Genomic DNA, 17,733 nt, shown 5'->3' on the forward strand with positions numbered 1-17,733 from the left:
GATTCACCCTTTGCAGAGGCACCTGGTGTAACCATCCTAGAAGCTGACATCACTCATCACACCCGCGACCTTGTATTCACTCCTCCACACAGTCACCGCGCCCAGGGAAGGAGCAAGTCACTGTCATTGTATCCGCAGAGGAGTCGAGCTCTGCATCGCCCACGTGTGGATAGGGAAGGAATAGCAGGGACGTTGTGCACCCAGCGTTGGCGGGACAAGGGCATCAACAACAGGACAGGTGCTCCCATCGGCCACCTCAACTCCTATAAACCAGGAACAACGCCTAACAAAGGGGAAACGATTGGTTGTATCGGCACCGGTGACCTTGTCGAGTTTGATTGATGTGTGACTTCATACGGCGGCTACGCCTATCCTTATCAGAATCGTTGCGTGCGGTCGGAAGCTCATATTTGAACGAAGGTATCTTCCATGCGACATTTGTTTCCAAACTTACGCCACCTTACAAAGATCACATTATTCCCGAGACAAAAGCCGGGCCCCTGATTCTGTGGAGCCGACCGGGGGGAGTGCATTTCACTTCCTGGACAAGATGGCCACCATACGGCTACAACAGTGACTCTGCATCGCAAAGGGGATTTGTACGAGAGACAGATTACTGCCAAACGAAAAAGGTTTTTTTCTGTCTTTTTAGAATGTTTTACCCTCCACCACCCAGTTGCTGTTCATTCCGTGTACTAAAACGCCATCATTTGACCAATCACACAATCCCGTAGTTGTTATCTCAGTGTCTCAACTTTCTTCTTGGTTCGGCCATTCTGACTTTATTGCAGGGGCTCATTTCACTCCGTCGCCCTCTGCCAGGCTTATCCCGGTACTGCAGCGGAGGTAGATTGAGAGCCATCAGCCGACCCGAGCTAGCCGCAGGCACCAGCCCTGCTGTACATACAAAAAGTGTTTGAAGTACGGACAATGCCTCATTTTATGGTGTGTGTGTGTGTATATATGTGTATACATATGCATATATAATATATGAAGACTGTACATGTTTAACCCCATAGCTGCCGGGAGGCCTGCAAAAGCCCACAATGTGTTCTCTTATTTTTATTTTTTTTGCCAGCTCCTCCGGCAACTGAGGAGTTAAAGCTAGTGTTCTTTTTAGTAAAAATTGCTTCACACTGAAGAATGTGTGTACCAAGCTTTCTAAAAGATGTTTATTTTCTTTAAAAGAGGCTATTGGGAATGTCAATAAAATCTACAATGAACCGTTCGTATGTCTCTGTGTTAGGGGGGTTATGTGGAGCATTTGTAAAGGGGATCTGTCTCTTATACATGGAGAGAGAAGCCACTCCGTATGCAAGCCTTGTGTTTTTTTTAGTATTTTACGTTGAACATTTGGGAAGATATAAGTCCAATGTAGTGGGGAGGAATGTTGGACCTTTGCAAGGAGACCACAGCTTCCACTTAGAGGTCTTCTTTTACAGCATGCTGGAAGGGGATAGACTATTCTACTCGTACTGTAGCTGCTTTCAAATGGAAGCCAATTGCAAGGCTTTGCATGCTTTTTGTTTTCATGCATTTAAAAAAATTGACCTATAAATGTATTTTTTTTAATGCACTAAGTACAAGATTAGGATAAGTCTGTATGTTAAGCGGCATACACACGTGCAATAATTGTCGTTGGAAAGGATCTTTCACGATCCTTTCCAATGACTAGCACTGCACGATGCATGAACAAATGCTGTACATATGGCACCGTTCTGCTCTGTGCAGAGGGGGAGGACAGTGGAGCGGCACCCCGCTGCGGGCTCCCTTCCCCTATGATCGTTTGTCGTCCGTGGATCCGCCAGGACAATGGTTCAGACGATGGACCACTGGCACTGTACACACACATGTGTACGTAGTTTTCAATAGTTATCCTCTGCAGGACTATGACAAAGGGGGTTACCATCCTCTTTCCAGTGCTGCTCAGCTCTCTGAATTCCTGGGCATTTGGTTACATCGACTAAAGAAGGGGATAAGCCAAGCAGATCGCTGTTCCGCCTCTTCAGCAGAGATCATGTGACCACATACTTAGTCCTTTGGTCAGCATGTGGTCACATGATCTACTAAAGGTAAGAATTAACTAATCAGATCTTTGATCTTCCTCTTCAGCAGTGATCATGTGACCAGATACTTAGCCCCTAGGCCAGCACAGGAAATCCAGAGCAGAATTTTCTCCCAGAGAGCTCTGTTCTTCAGCTTTGCCCCCTTAACTTTTCATTCCATACATTATTGGAAGATTGATTTAGGTGTGAAATAAGGAAGAGTCAGGTTGAAAAGCAAAAAAACAATTTTTTATTTTTTTCCTTTGTATAAGAAAATTATAAATATCTTAATAAATCCTCTGTACAAAAAATGCTAAGAAAATAGGATCTGGAACAAAGCGATACAATCAGGACGATCCTTTCTCTGTGTTGGATGGTTTATATGGAGCCCTCCCTGAATCTCGCTATGACTTTGGAGAGATCACCACTGGCTGAAGCCAAAATCTGGAGACAAATGAAACCAACACTGATCCCAGCCCAATGTCTGGGGGGGTCTGGTGACCACTATCATCATTTGTTCCAGAATTTCAGAAACCGTTGACAATACTGTAGAGCAAGAAATCCATACGGGCTGTTGGATAAGTTGCTTTTAAGTTATTATTTCCATCGTAAGCCTGCTATTGGCTTCCTAAATCTGCCATGTACAGCCGTAGCTGTAGGGGATCTGATGAGGTTAAAGCAAAGAAATGGTAACCTGTGGATGAGTCAATCTGTATTTTTGGAAGTGTTTGGCTGATAAAGAGACCCTGTCCCTTGCTCATTTTTGTCCACACTCTAGGTTATGCTAAGACTTACAGTGCCTCAACAACACTCCTTCCTGGAACTGGAAGCTATGGTATCATCTCTCATATAACGTGTATGAGCCCAGACTGGCCACTAGACCTGGGCACTGTATCATAGAAGGGGGTCACATGCCCCCCTATACACATTGGCTATTATGCAGCTGCTGGCTCTGTTCTAAGGGTAGGAGAATCAGAGGATCGGTTCGTAAAAATACATTTCTTATTCCTGAATGGGCAAGATGACAGGTCCTCTTTTAGGAATTCCTACCCATCATTAGATGACCTCTATGACTCCAATGTTTAATGCCACTCCTGTTACCCTGATTGGAAAATACTGGGTGTTGTTGACAGAAAGATTGGCAGGGGAGCCATCTATAGGACCTTGAAGCTGCTTAGCAGAGTTGTCAGGATGAAAATCACCGGTTTGCTTTAAACCCAAAATAAGGCTTCCTCACCTACATACCTGTCTCTTTGAACTTCTGAAAGCTATATCAGGACAAGATCCTGGTTCTGTTCTGCATGTGCATGCAGCCATTATGCAGGCTACACCTAGCTGTGTGTGAGTTAAGAGGACCAATGATGTAGGTAAAGAGTACCTGTCACAAAAATAAATACTGATCTCAGGAGCTGCCAGGGTCATTATTTTACTCCAGACCACCATACTAGTTCTGATGTTCAGACATTTTATATGTCTCAGATCCCCCTCACTGTTCTGTAGCACTTACCCACTTTGACTCCATAGGTTCTATCAATAACTCACATGTCATTTACTAGGTAATATTTGCAGCAGGCCCACAGTTATTGAAGCACAACAAGGTGACATAAATGTGGAATGTTCTACACTCCTAGTCCTCATCCCTGTGGTAGGATCAGACCCCTCCATTTTCCAACATGCAGCACAGTAACCGCACACACGAGGCCACCAATGAAGCCTCTTCCACATTTACATTCATTTCTGAACCTTCCATAGCAATGGGCAAGCAAATCATCTCAATATATTCTATATGCATAACGATAGATTGAAGCTGTACTATTTGGATTTGTGATTATACTGTTTTCATGGTGGTGCAGCTGTGGCCTAGACACGCCGGCAGCAGATATTTCACAAAGCCTTTCCACAGAAAAAGTCCCACAGCAATCTGCAGCTTTATAACATCAGCTGACAGCTCCTCGCTCGGGTGAAGAGCAGCTAAAGCTTCCCATGTCTAGGCAACGGTTTCACTTTAAATGCTGTCCATGGAATGATGTGCAGCCATTAAAAAGAGGCCATTTCTCATTTTTTTTTGTTAGCGGTTTGATTTCAGCGTAGTCTGTAGAAGCGAATACTGGAGAGAAGATTTCCAGTGATCACTGGATTTGCAGAAGGTCCATTTGGCGGGAAGTTTTCCTAGCTGGAGGTGACAGCTGTGCTGCTGCCCAGCGTTAGGATGAACTGCTGACAGTCCTGCAGGGTGCGTTTGTCACCAAGCTTTTCTAGTGTCCGGGCAGCTTCGGCCAGCATGCCCACCCTCTGCCCCGGGGCAGACAGGAATGATGGCGGCAGGTAGCGGCACGCCAGGAGGAGGGCTTCAGCGTGCTCCCGGGTGGTTGGTGCGGCTTCTCGGGTGCCTGCTGGGAACACAGAAGCTGACAAGTCACGGACTGCTTCAGAATCGGAACATTTAGGCTTATTAAATCAATAAAAATAACCAAGCAAATTTATTGGTAGATTTACCAAAAACTATGTAATACAAGGGCCAAACTGACTGGATATGGATTGAATGGACTGATTAATTAGGCCCTTGCACTATATAGTTGTCGGTAGAAGTAATAAACCAAATGACCCCATTACAGTATTCACATCCACCCCACCATCCTGCACAAGTAAGCATAGTATACGGCAAAGAATGATCACATGACCAGGGGACTACATGTCCACTCATGCAGTTATAGGAAAGAACAGTGTGCTGGTCCATCAACCCTAACAATCTGCTGTCAATCAGTGGTGCTGGTTTAGACTTCTGGATTTCACAACTACTTGTGTAGTTTGGTGCATGGGGATTCTTCACACCGGGTCATAGCCCCAGGCTGGCATTCACTTAGAATGATGGTTATTGTACGGCTTCAGAAGTCCGTGTATGGCAGAAGAGCCACCCAGAAATGGAAAAACTAAGGGGAGCAAATACAAGAGTCATCAGACCTTGTAAATAATGTATTATACTGCTGAATGGCATTCGATGACCTATCTGTGGGGTTTTTGGTTCAGATGGGTTTTGTATTTCTATACAACTCAATGGCAATGCAAATCCAGCTTGAAGTAGCTGGACTGCAACAGTCATTGATCTCTGGAGCCATCAACACAAATCCTAAAGTAGACAGCATGTGTGGTCAAGCTTTAGGCAACAAGTGACTGTTTGGGCACCTCATTGAGTCACTAGAAAATGACATTTATATATCAAAGGATTTCATTTTGCCCCATAGGAGATGCTTAATAGGAAAATACCATCTATACAACCAAACTAAAATCAACTAAAGGTGTATATTTATATGTGAAGAACCTAAAACGGTTCAATGTGTGCACTGGCAACTATAACAACGAGTGATCTGTGCTATGACTTATAGAAAATCACACCAAGTACAAGGGCTGCATTCTGAATCCGTCATCTTTCCTTTGAGCGGTTAGCAGTCAATGATAAGTGCAGGAAAACAGGACAGGGATAGCAGATTCTGCTCCTGGCGCAGATCTGATGTGCAGTGCTGACATTTGTAAAAAGCTGGGTTAAAATTGTGCAAATGAAATATTACTTAGAAGTGCTGTGAGAGTGATTCTTGATCACTATAACAGATATATTTTATAAACTGACCGGTCCAACAGAACCAACACAGCGGTTCACAAACAGATTCCAGAGCTGGGATCCCACGACTGGCATCCACTAATACGGGAAGCTTAGTCTTGAGCAGAGGATCCCATTGCAGGAGAGGTGAGTATGCCTACGAGGATTACCTTACATAAGGGACAGTTACTTAGAAAAAGACAACATGACCAGTTCAGATGTCAGGCACAGAGGGAGAAGGAGTCTTATTGGTGTTGATTTTGAGGCCTTCACAACCTCGCAATTCAGTGGCTCCCAGTACTATTCCGGTTTCATTTCATGCCTCACCTTGGCCTCGGTTCCCACCACAAGGTCCTTCAGTTCAATGATCTTGTCATTGATGGAGGATCGGTAGCGCTTCTCGATGGCATTGTGTGCGGTACGTTTCTCTCCCTTGCTGTTCAACATGGCCATCTTTCCATTGACATTTATGCGGTTGATGGGCAGCTTGTCCGCGTCAACCATCACTGGCACCGTGGTCAATATGGTTCCTCCACTCACCAAGGCCTAGGGCAAAAATAAGTCAAATAGCATAGATAATAATTTACCATGAGGATAGGAGTGAACAAAAGCTCCTAGATTGTAAGCTCTTCAGGGCAGGGTCCTCTCCTCCTGTGCCACTGTCTGTATTTGTCTTTCATTTGCAACCCTTTTTTAATGTACAGCGCTGCGTAATATGTTGGCGCTATATAAATCCTGTTTGTTAATAATAATAACTGGTAAAGTAAAAAAATGTAATACTTTTGCATTCACATTTTACAGCAATTTGTGCTATAGGAGCTCTTCGAGTGATTGGACCAAATGGGCTAACCATGCCCACCCACCCTCAAACAAATCAATGGGCATTGTGCGCCAATGACCTTGTACCCAGTTCACTGGTCATCCTACCTTAGACCACCTATGGTACCTACTAATCACTGCCTACTAGGAACTCCGTGCACGTCCTGATGTTTGGGTGACTCCCCAAGTCTAGTCCTCTATCCTACTTTGGCCACCATCAAAGCCCCTCAGAACCTTATATTTGCCTATTTTTCTGTTTCCAACACATCCCCAATACCAAACTATTAACCGGTTGCCTAATATATCCCACCCCATGGTACCCTCCATCTCCAGATTTCTCTTCCTTCCAAAATGTTCACCTTCAGCTCCTGTAATGAGCTCCCCAAAAAGCTGAGGTGAGATTTCAGGCTGCCGGTTGTAAAGTGTTTGGTAGTTCTAGCTATGTCCTTGGATTTCAGAATGGAAAGAGAAATCTGGCTATTTATGGAAGCTGCTTAGTCTCTGTGTAACCCTAACACACCCTTGGTTGAGCTCAATCTCAGCCCCTCACCGGCATCTGCAGAGGAGTGGTCTGGATGGTCGTGGTGGTGGGTGACGTTTTGACGCCCGACATCATTGTTGCCTCCGTCTTCACCGCTGTAAGGACCAAAGAGTCAGCCTTGATAAAGTGAGGCTGGAGCAGAACCTGCGGGAGATTCGGATAGAAGTAAGGTTGAGGTTAATAAACAGAAACAATCCAACAGGGGGCGACCTCATAGAAAGAGCTCACTTACTGGAACTTGCTGGATTTGCTGGGCTACTGAAGCAGTGCTGGTAGCGGTGAGGAACTGCTGAGGAGAAATGCTTTGCGCGTGAATAGTCAGAGGCTGCTGGATCTGTGGGGAGACGTGCGTCTGCAGCGGCTGGGCAGGAACACTCTGGATTTTCTGAGCCTGTGGTGCGACGCTCTGCAAGGGCTGGCTTGCAATGTTCTGCAGCGGCTGGTTGGCCACGTTCTGTATGGGCTGACTTGCGACACTCTGCATGGGCTGACTCGCTGTGCTGTGTGGGGTGGAGACAACTTGTGTAGCTGGTGATTAAATAAAAAAACAAAAACAAATCAGTATTAGGCACCCAACAAGAAGATAAGGAGTTTAATAAAGTCAGATAAATAAAAGAAGAATTCTGATTGGTTGATAGGGTTTATTTATTTTTAAGCACACATTTCCTAAAGTAAGAAATTGAGAAAAATGGAAAAGTAAGAAATGGAGAAAATGGAATCCCCCCACCTGTTCTGATAGATCTCAATATCTGCAGATGGAGGGGGGAGGGGTCTGATTGTGAGTTACACAGTATGAACCAATAGGAAGGTGAATCTGGTGGTGACCCCCTAACTTCAGAAGTTTAACTGGGCATCACATGACTGCAGCAGCCAATCCAAGGGCTTTGAGGTGGCACCCATAACCGTCTATCATTGCCCCCTACTACTGGGTGCCTACCAGGGCACCTAAAGGGCAATATCCAAATGCCCCTTTTACAGGTACCAGGTGTATTAAAGTGGCCCCTATTAGAGTGCCCAGTTTACATTCTTCTTCTTGGTAGTAGTTACCTGTATCAGTGTTCTGCCCTTGGTATCCAGACACCGATTGGTTATTAAACTGAGGCTGCACCAAGCTCTGCCGGAACGCTATGCCCTGCAGATGCTGCGTTGTGGGAGGGGCCTGTAGCTTAGGCGCAGCGTGCTGTGGGGTGGGGCAGATCTGCATGGGCTCATCCTTCACCATACTCTGTAGGCCGAGCTTCAGCTGCTGCATAAGATTGTCTTTGGGTGGGGTGGCGGCCGGCTGGTTGTGGAAGCCTGGAGTAGACAGCGGAAACAGCTTCATGGGGGTGGAGGCGGTGGGCGCAGCCAGTAACCCCTCCAAGGAGCTGAGGGCGCCCCCTTCTGCGAGGTCCACATTGGGAACGGGGTCCTGGGCCGGGACGCTGGCTGCTCCGAACGGTGCATCGAAGAACCCAAAATCATTGTCATTGTTGTTGATGAGCTGGAGCATATCTGGAGGGGGAGAAACAATTATCATTAAATATCACAGAGGGGCAAATTTATTTATGCATTCTGCAGAGGAAGCAGAAATGAAACAGTGGGCTCTCCGCAAAGGTCCAACAAACCCCAAGTACAAAGGCCTGTTCAATTTCCACATGCTGCAGAGAAGGATTTTTGTTCTCGCTGGGTGGAAGCAGTGGTCTCTCTGCAGAGTTCCAACATACCCTGAGTACATAGGCCTGTCCCTGACAAACACATTGGAGATAAGGAGCTCTGATGTGTAGGTGAAAGCAGTGGTTTCTCTGCAGAGCTTTAACATTACCCAAGTTCATAAGTCTACCCCCTGTCAAACATGTTGCAGAGAAGGATCCTTAATTTCCAAGTGGACGCAATGGTCTCTCGGCAAAGTTCCAACAAACCCCAAAATTATAAACCAGGTCCTTGATAACATGCTGCAGAAAAGGACCCTTGATCCCTGGGTGGAAGCAGTTGTTTCTCTGCAGTGCTCCAACATACCCCAAGCACATAAGCCTTCCCCCTGATAACATGTTGCACAGAATAACCATTGATTTCTGGGTGGAAGCAGTGGTCTTTCTGCAAAGGGCAACCTACCCCAAACCTTTCCCTATTAACATGCTAAAGAAAAAGCACTCCTAACCACTGGGTGGAAACAGGGGTTTCTCTGCAGAGCTCCAACATACTCTGAGGACATTATGCAGCAAAGAAGGACCCTTGATCTCTGGGTTGAAGAAGTGGTCTCCCCCGCAGAGCTCCAAAATACCCTGAGTACATAAGCCTGTTCCTTGGCAACATGCTGAAGAAAGACCTTTCATCTCCAAGTGAACTCTGCGGTCTCTCTGTAGAGATCCACCACACCCTCAACTAAGTCAGAATCTTCAGATCAGCAGGGAACAGAATTATACAACCTGCAGAGTTTTAGTTGTGATTCAGCAGGAGGGCAATTCAGACCTCTGCAGAGTGATTACTGCTTCCACACAAAAAACAAGGGTCCTTCCCTGCGGCATGCTGGTAAGGATATAGACCTACATACACAGAGTTGCTGAGTGATCACTGCTTCCATCCAGAGACCAGGGGGTCATTTCCTGCAGCATGCTGGCAATGGACAGGCTTATATACTTAGGGTACATTGGACCTCTGCAGAGAAATGACTGCTTCCACATCAGAGATCTGCAGCACAGGACAGGCTTTTCTACTCGGGCTCTGGCTAATAAGAAACCTAAAACTCCCAAACCTTTTGTTTTAATGCATAAGGAATATTTGGAACGGATTCAGAAGGCCTAAGAGAAGGGTGACAACCCCCATCATGTACCTATGGCTTCCTGTGTCCCTGGAAGTAGAGGAAAGGTGTAGTGCACCTTTAAGTCCTGCAGGGGGAGCCCGTAAACCCATAAAGGTCATCTCCAGAATTAAAGCCTTTCCCCTTCATCAGGGTTGGAGGGATCCTGAGGGCTCATTTGCATGATTGGTTCAGATACTGATCCCCAATTCCCTGATGAAGAGGGGCGCCTTTGAACCCCTGAAACGCGTTGGATGACATAAAACTCTTCAATCTGGATTTTCTATGTTCTGCACACCCAGCAATAAACCTCAATAGGGGTTACAACCCTCCCAGACCCTCAGCTTGAATCAGACCTTCACTTCCCCATCTGAAGCCGCTGCTTCCTGCTCATTGGCTTAGCTCAGTGATTGAGCTTTACCATTCCTCTCTGCCCCCAACCAACCAGAGACGGTGACACAACTTTCCATATCTGCAGCTACTCAGCATACGCTGCGTAATCTGACCTACAGAACGCCATCAGGGTGATCAATCTCTGAATGTGAAAATATGGAACAGCAAAACTGCAATTCCAAACACAAGAATATGGATTGGTCTGCACCAAATCCCCAGCTAGAATTTATTGGATCGTGTAATAAACGCATTATGGAATATGCACAGTCAGCATTCCATTGTATATGAGAACCCCCCCCCTCCCGTGGGAATGCCTTCTGGATGAAAATCGATTCTTAGATCACACAGACTCAGCACTTTTTACATTTTTGATTGGCTCTATTTTTACAGAAACTAATTTACCGGATCTGCACGACCGGTTTTATGCAGGGCCGCCACACACGTAGAATTTGGTGTGCGAATGCAAGGAAGCGATCATTAAAAACATCAAAACAATCGATAAAAACTAAATCAAATCGCTTTAATTGATCGGAATTATTGGAAATTTGGAAGTAATAATATTCCACAGCCAATCACGTTGCAGGAGCGAAAAAATTGATTGTTTAACTGACCAATCAGAGGATTTGTATTTGATTGCAATTGCAATTGCCAATGCCAATGATGCGATATACTTGGAATGAAACTAAAAAACATTGCATTGCATGAAAAGTTAGATCAGACGCTGGCGTGTCTTACTATTGTACAACGCTACAGCATATGTGTCATACAATCTATGGAGTAACCTGAAGCTCGCCATACACGTGTCGATCAATCAAAGCGATAGGAATGGCGATCAGATTTTTTGGGCGCAATCATCATTTTATTGGATATAATTGTGAAAGGGGTCACAATACTGATCGCATATCGTTGTTTCGAATACTTTTAGGGAACAATCGATTGTTACGATCGCAATATAAATGGAGGAGAAATAAAAAAATCGCATGTAGCCAACCACAGGTTTCCCAGCAGATAAAAGTCTGCCAAGCAATGAAATCTCCTCCCAAATCACAGCAGATTCTCACACTTCCATCACTTATTTCCCAAACTTGCAACATTGTATACAGTGCAAGCTCCGCCCCTTTATCATGGGAAAATAGGATTCTGCTTTCAATTTTCTGCAAAACGTGCTTAGTTGGCGATAATCGAGGATTGTTCTGCACCCAAAACGATCGAAGAACAAAATCAATTTTTACCAAATCGGATTTGAAGCGGTTAAAAATCTGATTGCTATAGGACGCTAATTCGCTTTGGTTAGTATTGTACCTTCAAAAGTGCACTCCATGAGTAAGTAGGGGGGCATGAGAGCCCGATGCCCAGAAAACGCGGAGTCGCTCCAGCCCTAAGAGCTGACACTCCAACTCCGTGTAGAGAAATGGAGATGTGTTAGATATGGGGATAGTGAATTTTGTGTATCCCTCTCTTAATTTCCCACACCCTCCCCATCCCTCCACCTCTTCTAGCAGTTCCACCTCTGCTGGAAGGAGCTTGAACAAAGGAGGGGGGGACACAGACTGAATCAGAGCTCACAGATGAGGTGACTGCTGACAGCCAATCAGAGAGAGGGAAAGGAGCCAGCCCAGCCTGGCCATAGACAGAGTAAGAACCAGCCTAGTCTCCCAAGGTTACTCTAGTTCAGTGGCCCTGCCTCCTCCTCCTGAGGGTTATTATAGGGCATTGACAGGCCAACTAACGATTGCAATGCTAATATAGATCGCTTGAGGGCTGTGCTGCGCTACTGCACAGGACGGCGATACACCAAAGCCGTCTGAAAGCGTTGCAATGGGAATTCGGCTTGAAAAGAACGTTCCACAACATTGACAACACATCCCTTAGTGTTGAACTTGATGGACTTTTGTCTTTTTTGAACCTGACATACTATGTAACACATTCACTATTTGCAAGGGGGATCATTTCTCAAGTGTAAGGGCTACAGAACACCCCCCCCCCCCCCCCCCATGTTCAGTAGAAGAGAAGAGGTCCTTCTTCACTACAAGAAACTAAGAAAGCAAGGTTCAATTCCGACCCATACCCACCTTACTAAGAACGTATATGTGTCCCCATTGAGGATATGTCACATTGCTTCCTGTCCTGAGAGTAGGTAGAAAAGGAAGGGTCACCAATGGCATTAAAAACCTAATTGGACCTCTATAATTTTACAGCAGACACCAGGTACTAATAAGGTGATTTGGTAATGTTGACCTATGGATATATAAATGTGTGTCAATGACAGGTCCGCTTTACTAAGCCGTCACTGGCTGCCCATAGTTCACTGGCCATTCACTTGCCTTGTCTGACCCGATCACATCACCAGTATTTACTTCTACCATTTGCCGATAATCTTTAGGCTGGGTGATCATTACAAGTGTGAGGAAGGGAATGCACAATTCTGGAATGAAGAATGCGGCTTGACCACTTGCCATGGACGGCGACATTCTTGTATAAGAAACCAGTGTATGTGGGAAGGGTGCAGACATTTTGTCAGCCCATTCAATATAGGTGAAAGGCTACGTTGAAGGCCGACGATGCAGGTTGTATAATGGAGGTTGTCCGACGTTTCAGAGATCCAGAGGAGGCCAATAAACAAAACCATGCCATGAGAAGTTTGATGGCAGCCGTTACTGGCCTCCGGTGACCTGGAACTGGTGCCCCTTGGCAGGTTTATCCAATGGCTTCAATATTGGCATGGGTGAAGGTCAATGACTAGTTCTATGCTTGTTCTGTTTTATGGACTAGGAATGGCCAAAGATGTCTTCTCCTTATAATATCCTCAAAGGTTCCAGAGATGTTTCTCACCTTCTCCACCACCATGGTGACTTATCTGTATGGCACCAACCTTAAGGTCAATCAGCAATACCCCAATGACCCCTCTCAAAATGTCATGCTTGACCACAGAGGACAACACTGGCCTCTTACCTACCATCTCTGGTCCATTACCTATATGTGGTGGCCATGGTCCTCGTCTACTTGCAGGAGCCTTTCTCTCCAATCATGTAGCTCTATTGAAGCCAGTATAGGAGAAGAGGGGGCTGAAATAGTGGCCTCTTTGATCACTTAAGTTAGATAGGGGTCACAATTAAGGCAAGACCTGCTACCTATACTATGGAACCAGTTCATGGCATATGGGACAGGTGGTCCACTTTAGCTTTAAATGCTCCAGGTCTTTGTCCTACCACTGGCTTCCCCAACCCTCTGTTGATTTGTCAACCATAGGCTGGCAACCTGCGGAATTGTTGTGCTGCCCCACACCCCACTGCTTTATTTTGTAGCAGTCTGAGGTCATTTTACTGCTGGACCTATAAACAAAAGCCATGTTTGGGCACACGAAGCCTTTCTGGACGTTTCCAGTCAGGAGAACCTGGCTCTGCAAAGTTATTGTCATGGGGGTACCTGAGATAAACAACATGGTGATGAGTGCCAGGCTTTTGTGGCACCGGAGTCTCCTGAATCAGCAGAAGCGGCTGAGCAAAAGGCTGCGTGTGACAGAAAAATAATCACCGGGGAGGTGAAGGCTTCTTAGTAGCTTCATGGAGCGTGAAGAGAGATTGGGGACAACATCCCAATTGCTTGGTTATTCCACAACTGCACATACACCTGGCCCCCATACTGGGTAAACTTCCAGGGGTCCTCACCCCCATGTCTAAAAGTTCCAGCACTGTGAAAGTCAAGCTCTTTTGATCGGGGGTGGGTATAGAAGTATCCCATGTCTGTCCTGATGGCAGGCCCTGAAAAGCCGGAAGTTGCCGGAACAGGTCTGGAAGATTTCCAGTTGGCCTATTCCAACTTCCTAAAGTTACTAGAACAAGATCCAGGGACACCTGGGCATGCTCAATGGTGCAGGAACCCCCTAAAAATGCCACCTACACTGTGCCCAACAAAGAGAAGAAACCCCATGTAAGCTCCTTGCCCCATGTGTCAAAGCAACCAATCACCAGCTGTGCCAGGTGAGAAGAATGGAGCTCCTCCATACTGGGAAGTACCAGGTATTTCAGAAGAATGGAAGAACAAAGAGTAATGTGCGGAGATTAAAGTGAAGCAACTCTTACTTCCTCTTCGGTGTCACCAGAATAGAAAGTATGGATAGGAGAGCCCTAGATAGGAGTAAAAAGCCGTCAGAGGTTCTAATCCTTCACCCACTCAAAGATAAAGTGATTGTAATGCATTGCTTTGGGAATTCACTCGTTCACTGCCATTGTGTAAAATAATACAATGTTCTCTTCTTGGCCATCCCTGCAGCAATGCAACTGCATGCAGCCCCCTTTAACCTCACAAACAAAATCTACGTGGAGTAAGAAAGAGAGAAGCCCAAAGTAGCAATACATATTGAAGCCAGGAGATAAGGATGACAGCCAGGCAGCTGGCATTTTCAGAAGCAAAGTCGTATGCGTTGGCACTACATGTACTAAGAGTCACAGCACCGGTGAGTTAGAGACCCCACTGGGCATATTAGCGTGGCTAGAAATCACCTTCAGGGAAACCTTGCAAGGTGGTGTAGCCACCCTTAGGGTGGAAATGAAAAACTTCAGAATGGTATAAAGGGAGCTTAAAAAAGGATCAATAGAATCAAACCTATCATGAATTAAACAAACAAAATGCAATACACGAATAATAAATTACGAAAAGCTGAAAAAATAAATTAAACGTAATAAATGAATGTAAACTGGACAAAAAAAGGAAACGTTAAAATCTTCTCAGTTCTCCCTTTTTTTGCATAGCTACATCAAGCAGCAGTAACTCTGCACTGGAACTAAGGCACTGACCGACAGTAACCTCGCATAGCGTCACATGGGAGGCGTGGCTTCAACCAGGAACCCTAGCAAGCCTGTGGGAACCTACAATAGATGGGAGCACATGGGGGAAAGATATCAACAGGGCACAGATGGGCTATTTTTTTTTTTATTACTCCAGCCATGAGGAAGGAGCAAATGGCCCCACGCTTACACGTGTTGGAGCGAGCGAAAAAACTAATAAAAATCAAAAAAGCAGGCGCAAATACAGTTTCAAGTGAAACCCAAAAGTTGTAAACCCGTGCCTTTTATTATTAATAATAAATAGGATCTACATAGCACCAACATATTACACAGCGCTGAACAGATCGACCAGGGGGTTCGCCGAATGTTGCGGGACTATAAATCCCAGCTAAGAGAAGATGACACGGTCCTACAATGAGCCTGAAATAAACCGTCTTCATCCATCACATTGGCGAAGATGCCAATTTTCAGTCCCTGGTCTACTGTTTTTAAAAAAAATTTGTACCACTAGTTGTAAAATTTTTGAAAGTGTAAAATTCCTTTAAAAAGTCATATTTAGGGCGACGTCAGGGCTCGACGTAAACGCGCCACTTCAGAAGCAAAGTGTCCTTGGAAGTAATCTCAGATGGTTGACAGTTTGGGATTATCAAACAAGGATACTTTGTTTCCAGTTGGCCAATTCCCAATGTTACTATAACAAGATCCAGGGACACCTGGGCATGGTGAGAGGTGCAGAAGCCCACCAAAAATGCCACCCAGCGGGGGCACTAGCCCTGCCAACCTGATTACACCACCTAAGGCACACTATGGTTATTTCAAGGGAACGTGCAGGGGTCACCCACCATCGATGTCGCTCAGAAGGGCCGTGTCGATGTCATTGCTCTCGTGGAGGCACAATGATGGGTCCAGGTGGTCCAAGGAGCTGTCATCAAATGCCAAACCGTTCATCTTGACAGTTATTCCTTCTTCTTTTAAAATGCTGCTTTTCTTCCTAGGGTTGGCATGGGGCTTATTCCCATAAAAGTCCTTCCAGTATCAGGGCTTGTTATTGTTTAAGGGGGGGATCTCATGTCAATGCCCCCCCATAGCTCCAGCAGGGAAGTTCAGTACAAAACTGCAGGCGCTGCTCTCCTCCTGCTTGCTGAGGGTATGGGCGGAGCCTGCTGAGTGCTATCCCTGCCTACTAAACCCAAGCAACACCCCCTGCATCCTGAACACACCCCTGATATCCTGGACTGTCCCCCCCTTCCTGCATTCAAGCCTAGTGTGTCTCTTTCTGCAGGCTTGAGAGTTAACCCCTTAGCTACCAGACATCTCATGCTTGGAAACTCTACTGCATGCCTAACCAATCACAATTTTTTCCTTTAAAAGGAAATGATACATTGTATCCATGGATTATATATTTAAAGGGAAATGATACATTGAATCCATGAATTATATCTATAGTATTGTTATTGCATCAGTTTGGGTTGTCAGATTTTGCTTGCACAGGTTGTGTTTAGCATAGGAATGCAGCACAGCTCACACACACAAGCTGGGTCTACTATGTTTTACCTGTAACGCAAACAGATTTCAATAGCACCTGCTGTGTCCAATGCAGATTTCACACTTTGCAAAAATAGTAAAGGAAATCTGCAAAAATGCAATTGAAATGCGCTTTAACAAACCCCACTTGCTGATAAAGCGACCATCATATATGCATATTTATATATTTTACAGTTAGCCTCCTTACCAAAAGAATGCTGAGCTAAAATTTTATTAGGGCCATGTTAGAGTCACTTTTACCTCCCAATTGCCCCTGATTTTAGGAATTGTCCCTTTTCATAAATCCTAACTATTCTTGATTGGAGGGACTGCCCTCCTTCATACCTCCCAACTCTCTCTGATTTGGATGGACTGTCCCTCTTCATACCCCACAACTGTCTCTGATTGGAGAGACTCTGTCTCTTCATATCTCCCAACTGCCCCTGATTTGGAGTGCTTTTCCTCTTCATACCTCCCAACTGCCCAATTTGGAGGGACTATCCATCTTCATACCATCCAACTGTCTCTGATTTTGAAGAACTGTCCCTCTTCATACCTAACAACTGCCCCTGATTTGGAGGGGCTTTTCCTCTTCATACCTCCCAACTACCCCTGATTTGGAGGGACTGCCCCTCTTCATACCTTCTAACTTTAGATGCAACACCTAAAAAAAAAAAAAAAAAAAGGTGCAGCACCACCCACTAATTCTCAGTCCAGAATGAATGGGAGCGTAAAGCGTCCCAGGATACCTACGTCAGGCATCCCAGGAGGCTCTTGGGAGCTCCTTCTACTTGAGCAGAAGGAGCCTTTTTGCTCAAAAAGGAAAATTTGACGATCTCACATATGCGCAGTGAGATTGGCAAATTTTTCATCCTACGTCACCAGATCTCGCGCCTAGGACAGGTGACGTAGGATGAAGAACCAGGAAGAAAAGACGAAGAGGTGCACATAGCGCCGGCTCCAGGAGAATTGTCGGGACGACGTGGGACCCGATTCCGGACACCCCCGGATTGATCGGTCTGCCCTGCAGGATTGAAGATGTGTTTTTGTTTTTTGAGTATAGTTCCTCTTTAAGGATCTCGGTGGAATGGAGTGAAGTGTAACCTGGGTGCTCTAGGGAATCAATGGCCGCGTGATTCAGTTGGGCCTTTGTATATACAATTGAAGGGTTATTTCAGAGCAGACACTTTGATAAATAAGCTCCATTGTGGCCTTTCACAGTTCCTGTAAAGTGATTGACCGCCATCAGT

The 17,733-nt window shown here is 45.5% G+C and overlaps 2 protein-coding genes across 2 annotated transcripts in view; one reads left to right on the forward strand and one right to left on the reverse strand.

The window, feature by feature from the left end:
• RAI1 (retinoic acid induced 1) overlaps window positions 1-1,228 on the forward strand; it is a 105,168-nt gene extending 103,940 nt beyond the window's left edge. The window contains exon 6 of the mRNA XM_072417435.1: window positions 17-1,228. Coding sequence (XP_072273536.1) covers window positions 17-31 — 15 coding nt within the window. The 3' untranslated portion in view covers window positions 32-1,228. The remainder of the gene's footprint in view (window positions 1-16) is intronic.
• Window positions 1,229-2,272: 1,044 nt separating this feature from the next.
• On the reverse strand, window positions 2,273-16,109 carry SREBF1 (sterol regulatory element binding transcription factor 1). Its single transcript, XM_072416989.1, has 6 exons — window positions 15,802-16,109; window positions 8,048-8,494; window positions 7,233-7,528; window positions 7,010-7,144; window positions 5,968-6,186; window positions 2,273-4,502 (listed from the first exon to the last, which is right to left on the reverse strand). The coding sequence occupies exons 1-6, from the start codon at window positions 15,905-15,907 to the stop codon at window positions 4,215-4,217; spliced, it is 1,491 nt and encodes a 496-aa protein (XP_072273090.1). The 5' UTR covers window positions 15,908-16,109; the 3' UTR covers window positions 2,273-4,214.
• Between the last annotated feature and the right edge of the window lie 1,624 nt (window positions 16,110-17,733).

This window comes from Pyxicephalus adspersus, chromosome 7 (genome assembly GCF_032062135.1).
Source record: "Pyxicephalus adspersus chromosome 7, UCB_Pads_2.0, whole genome shotgun sequence".
NCBI lineage: Eukaryota > Metazoa > Chordata > Amphibia > Anura > Pyxicephalidae > Pyxicephalus > Pyxicephalus adspersus.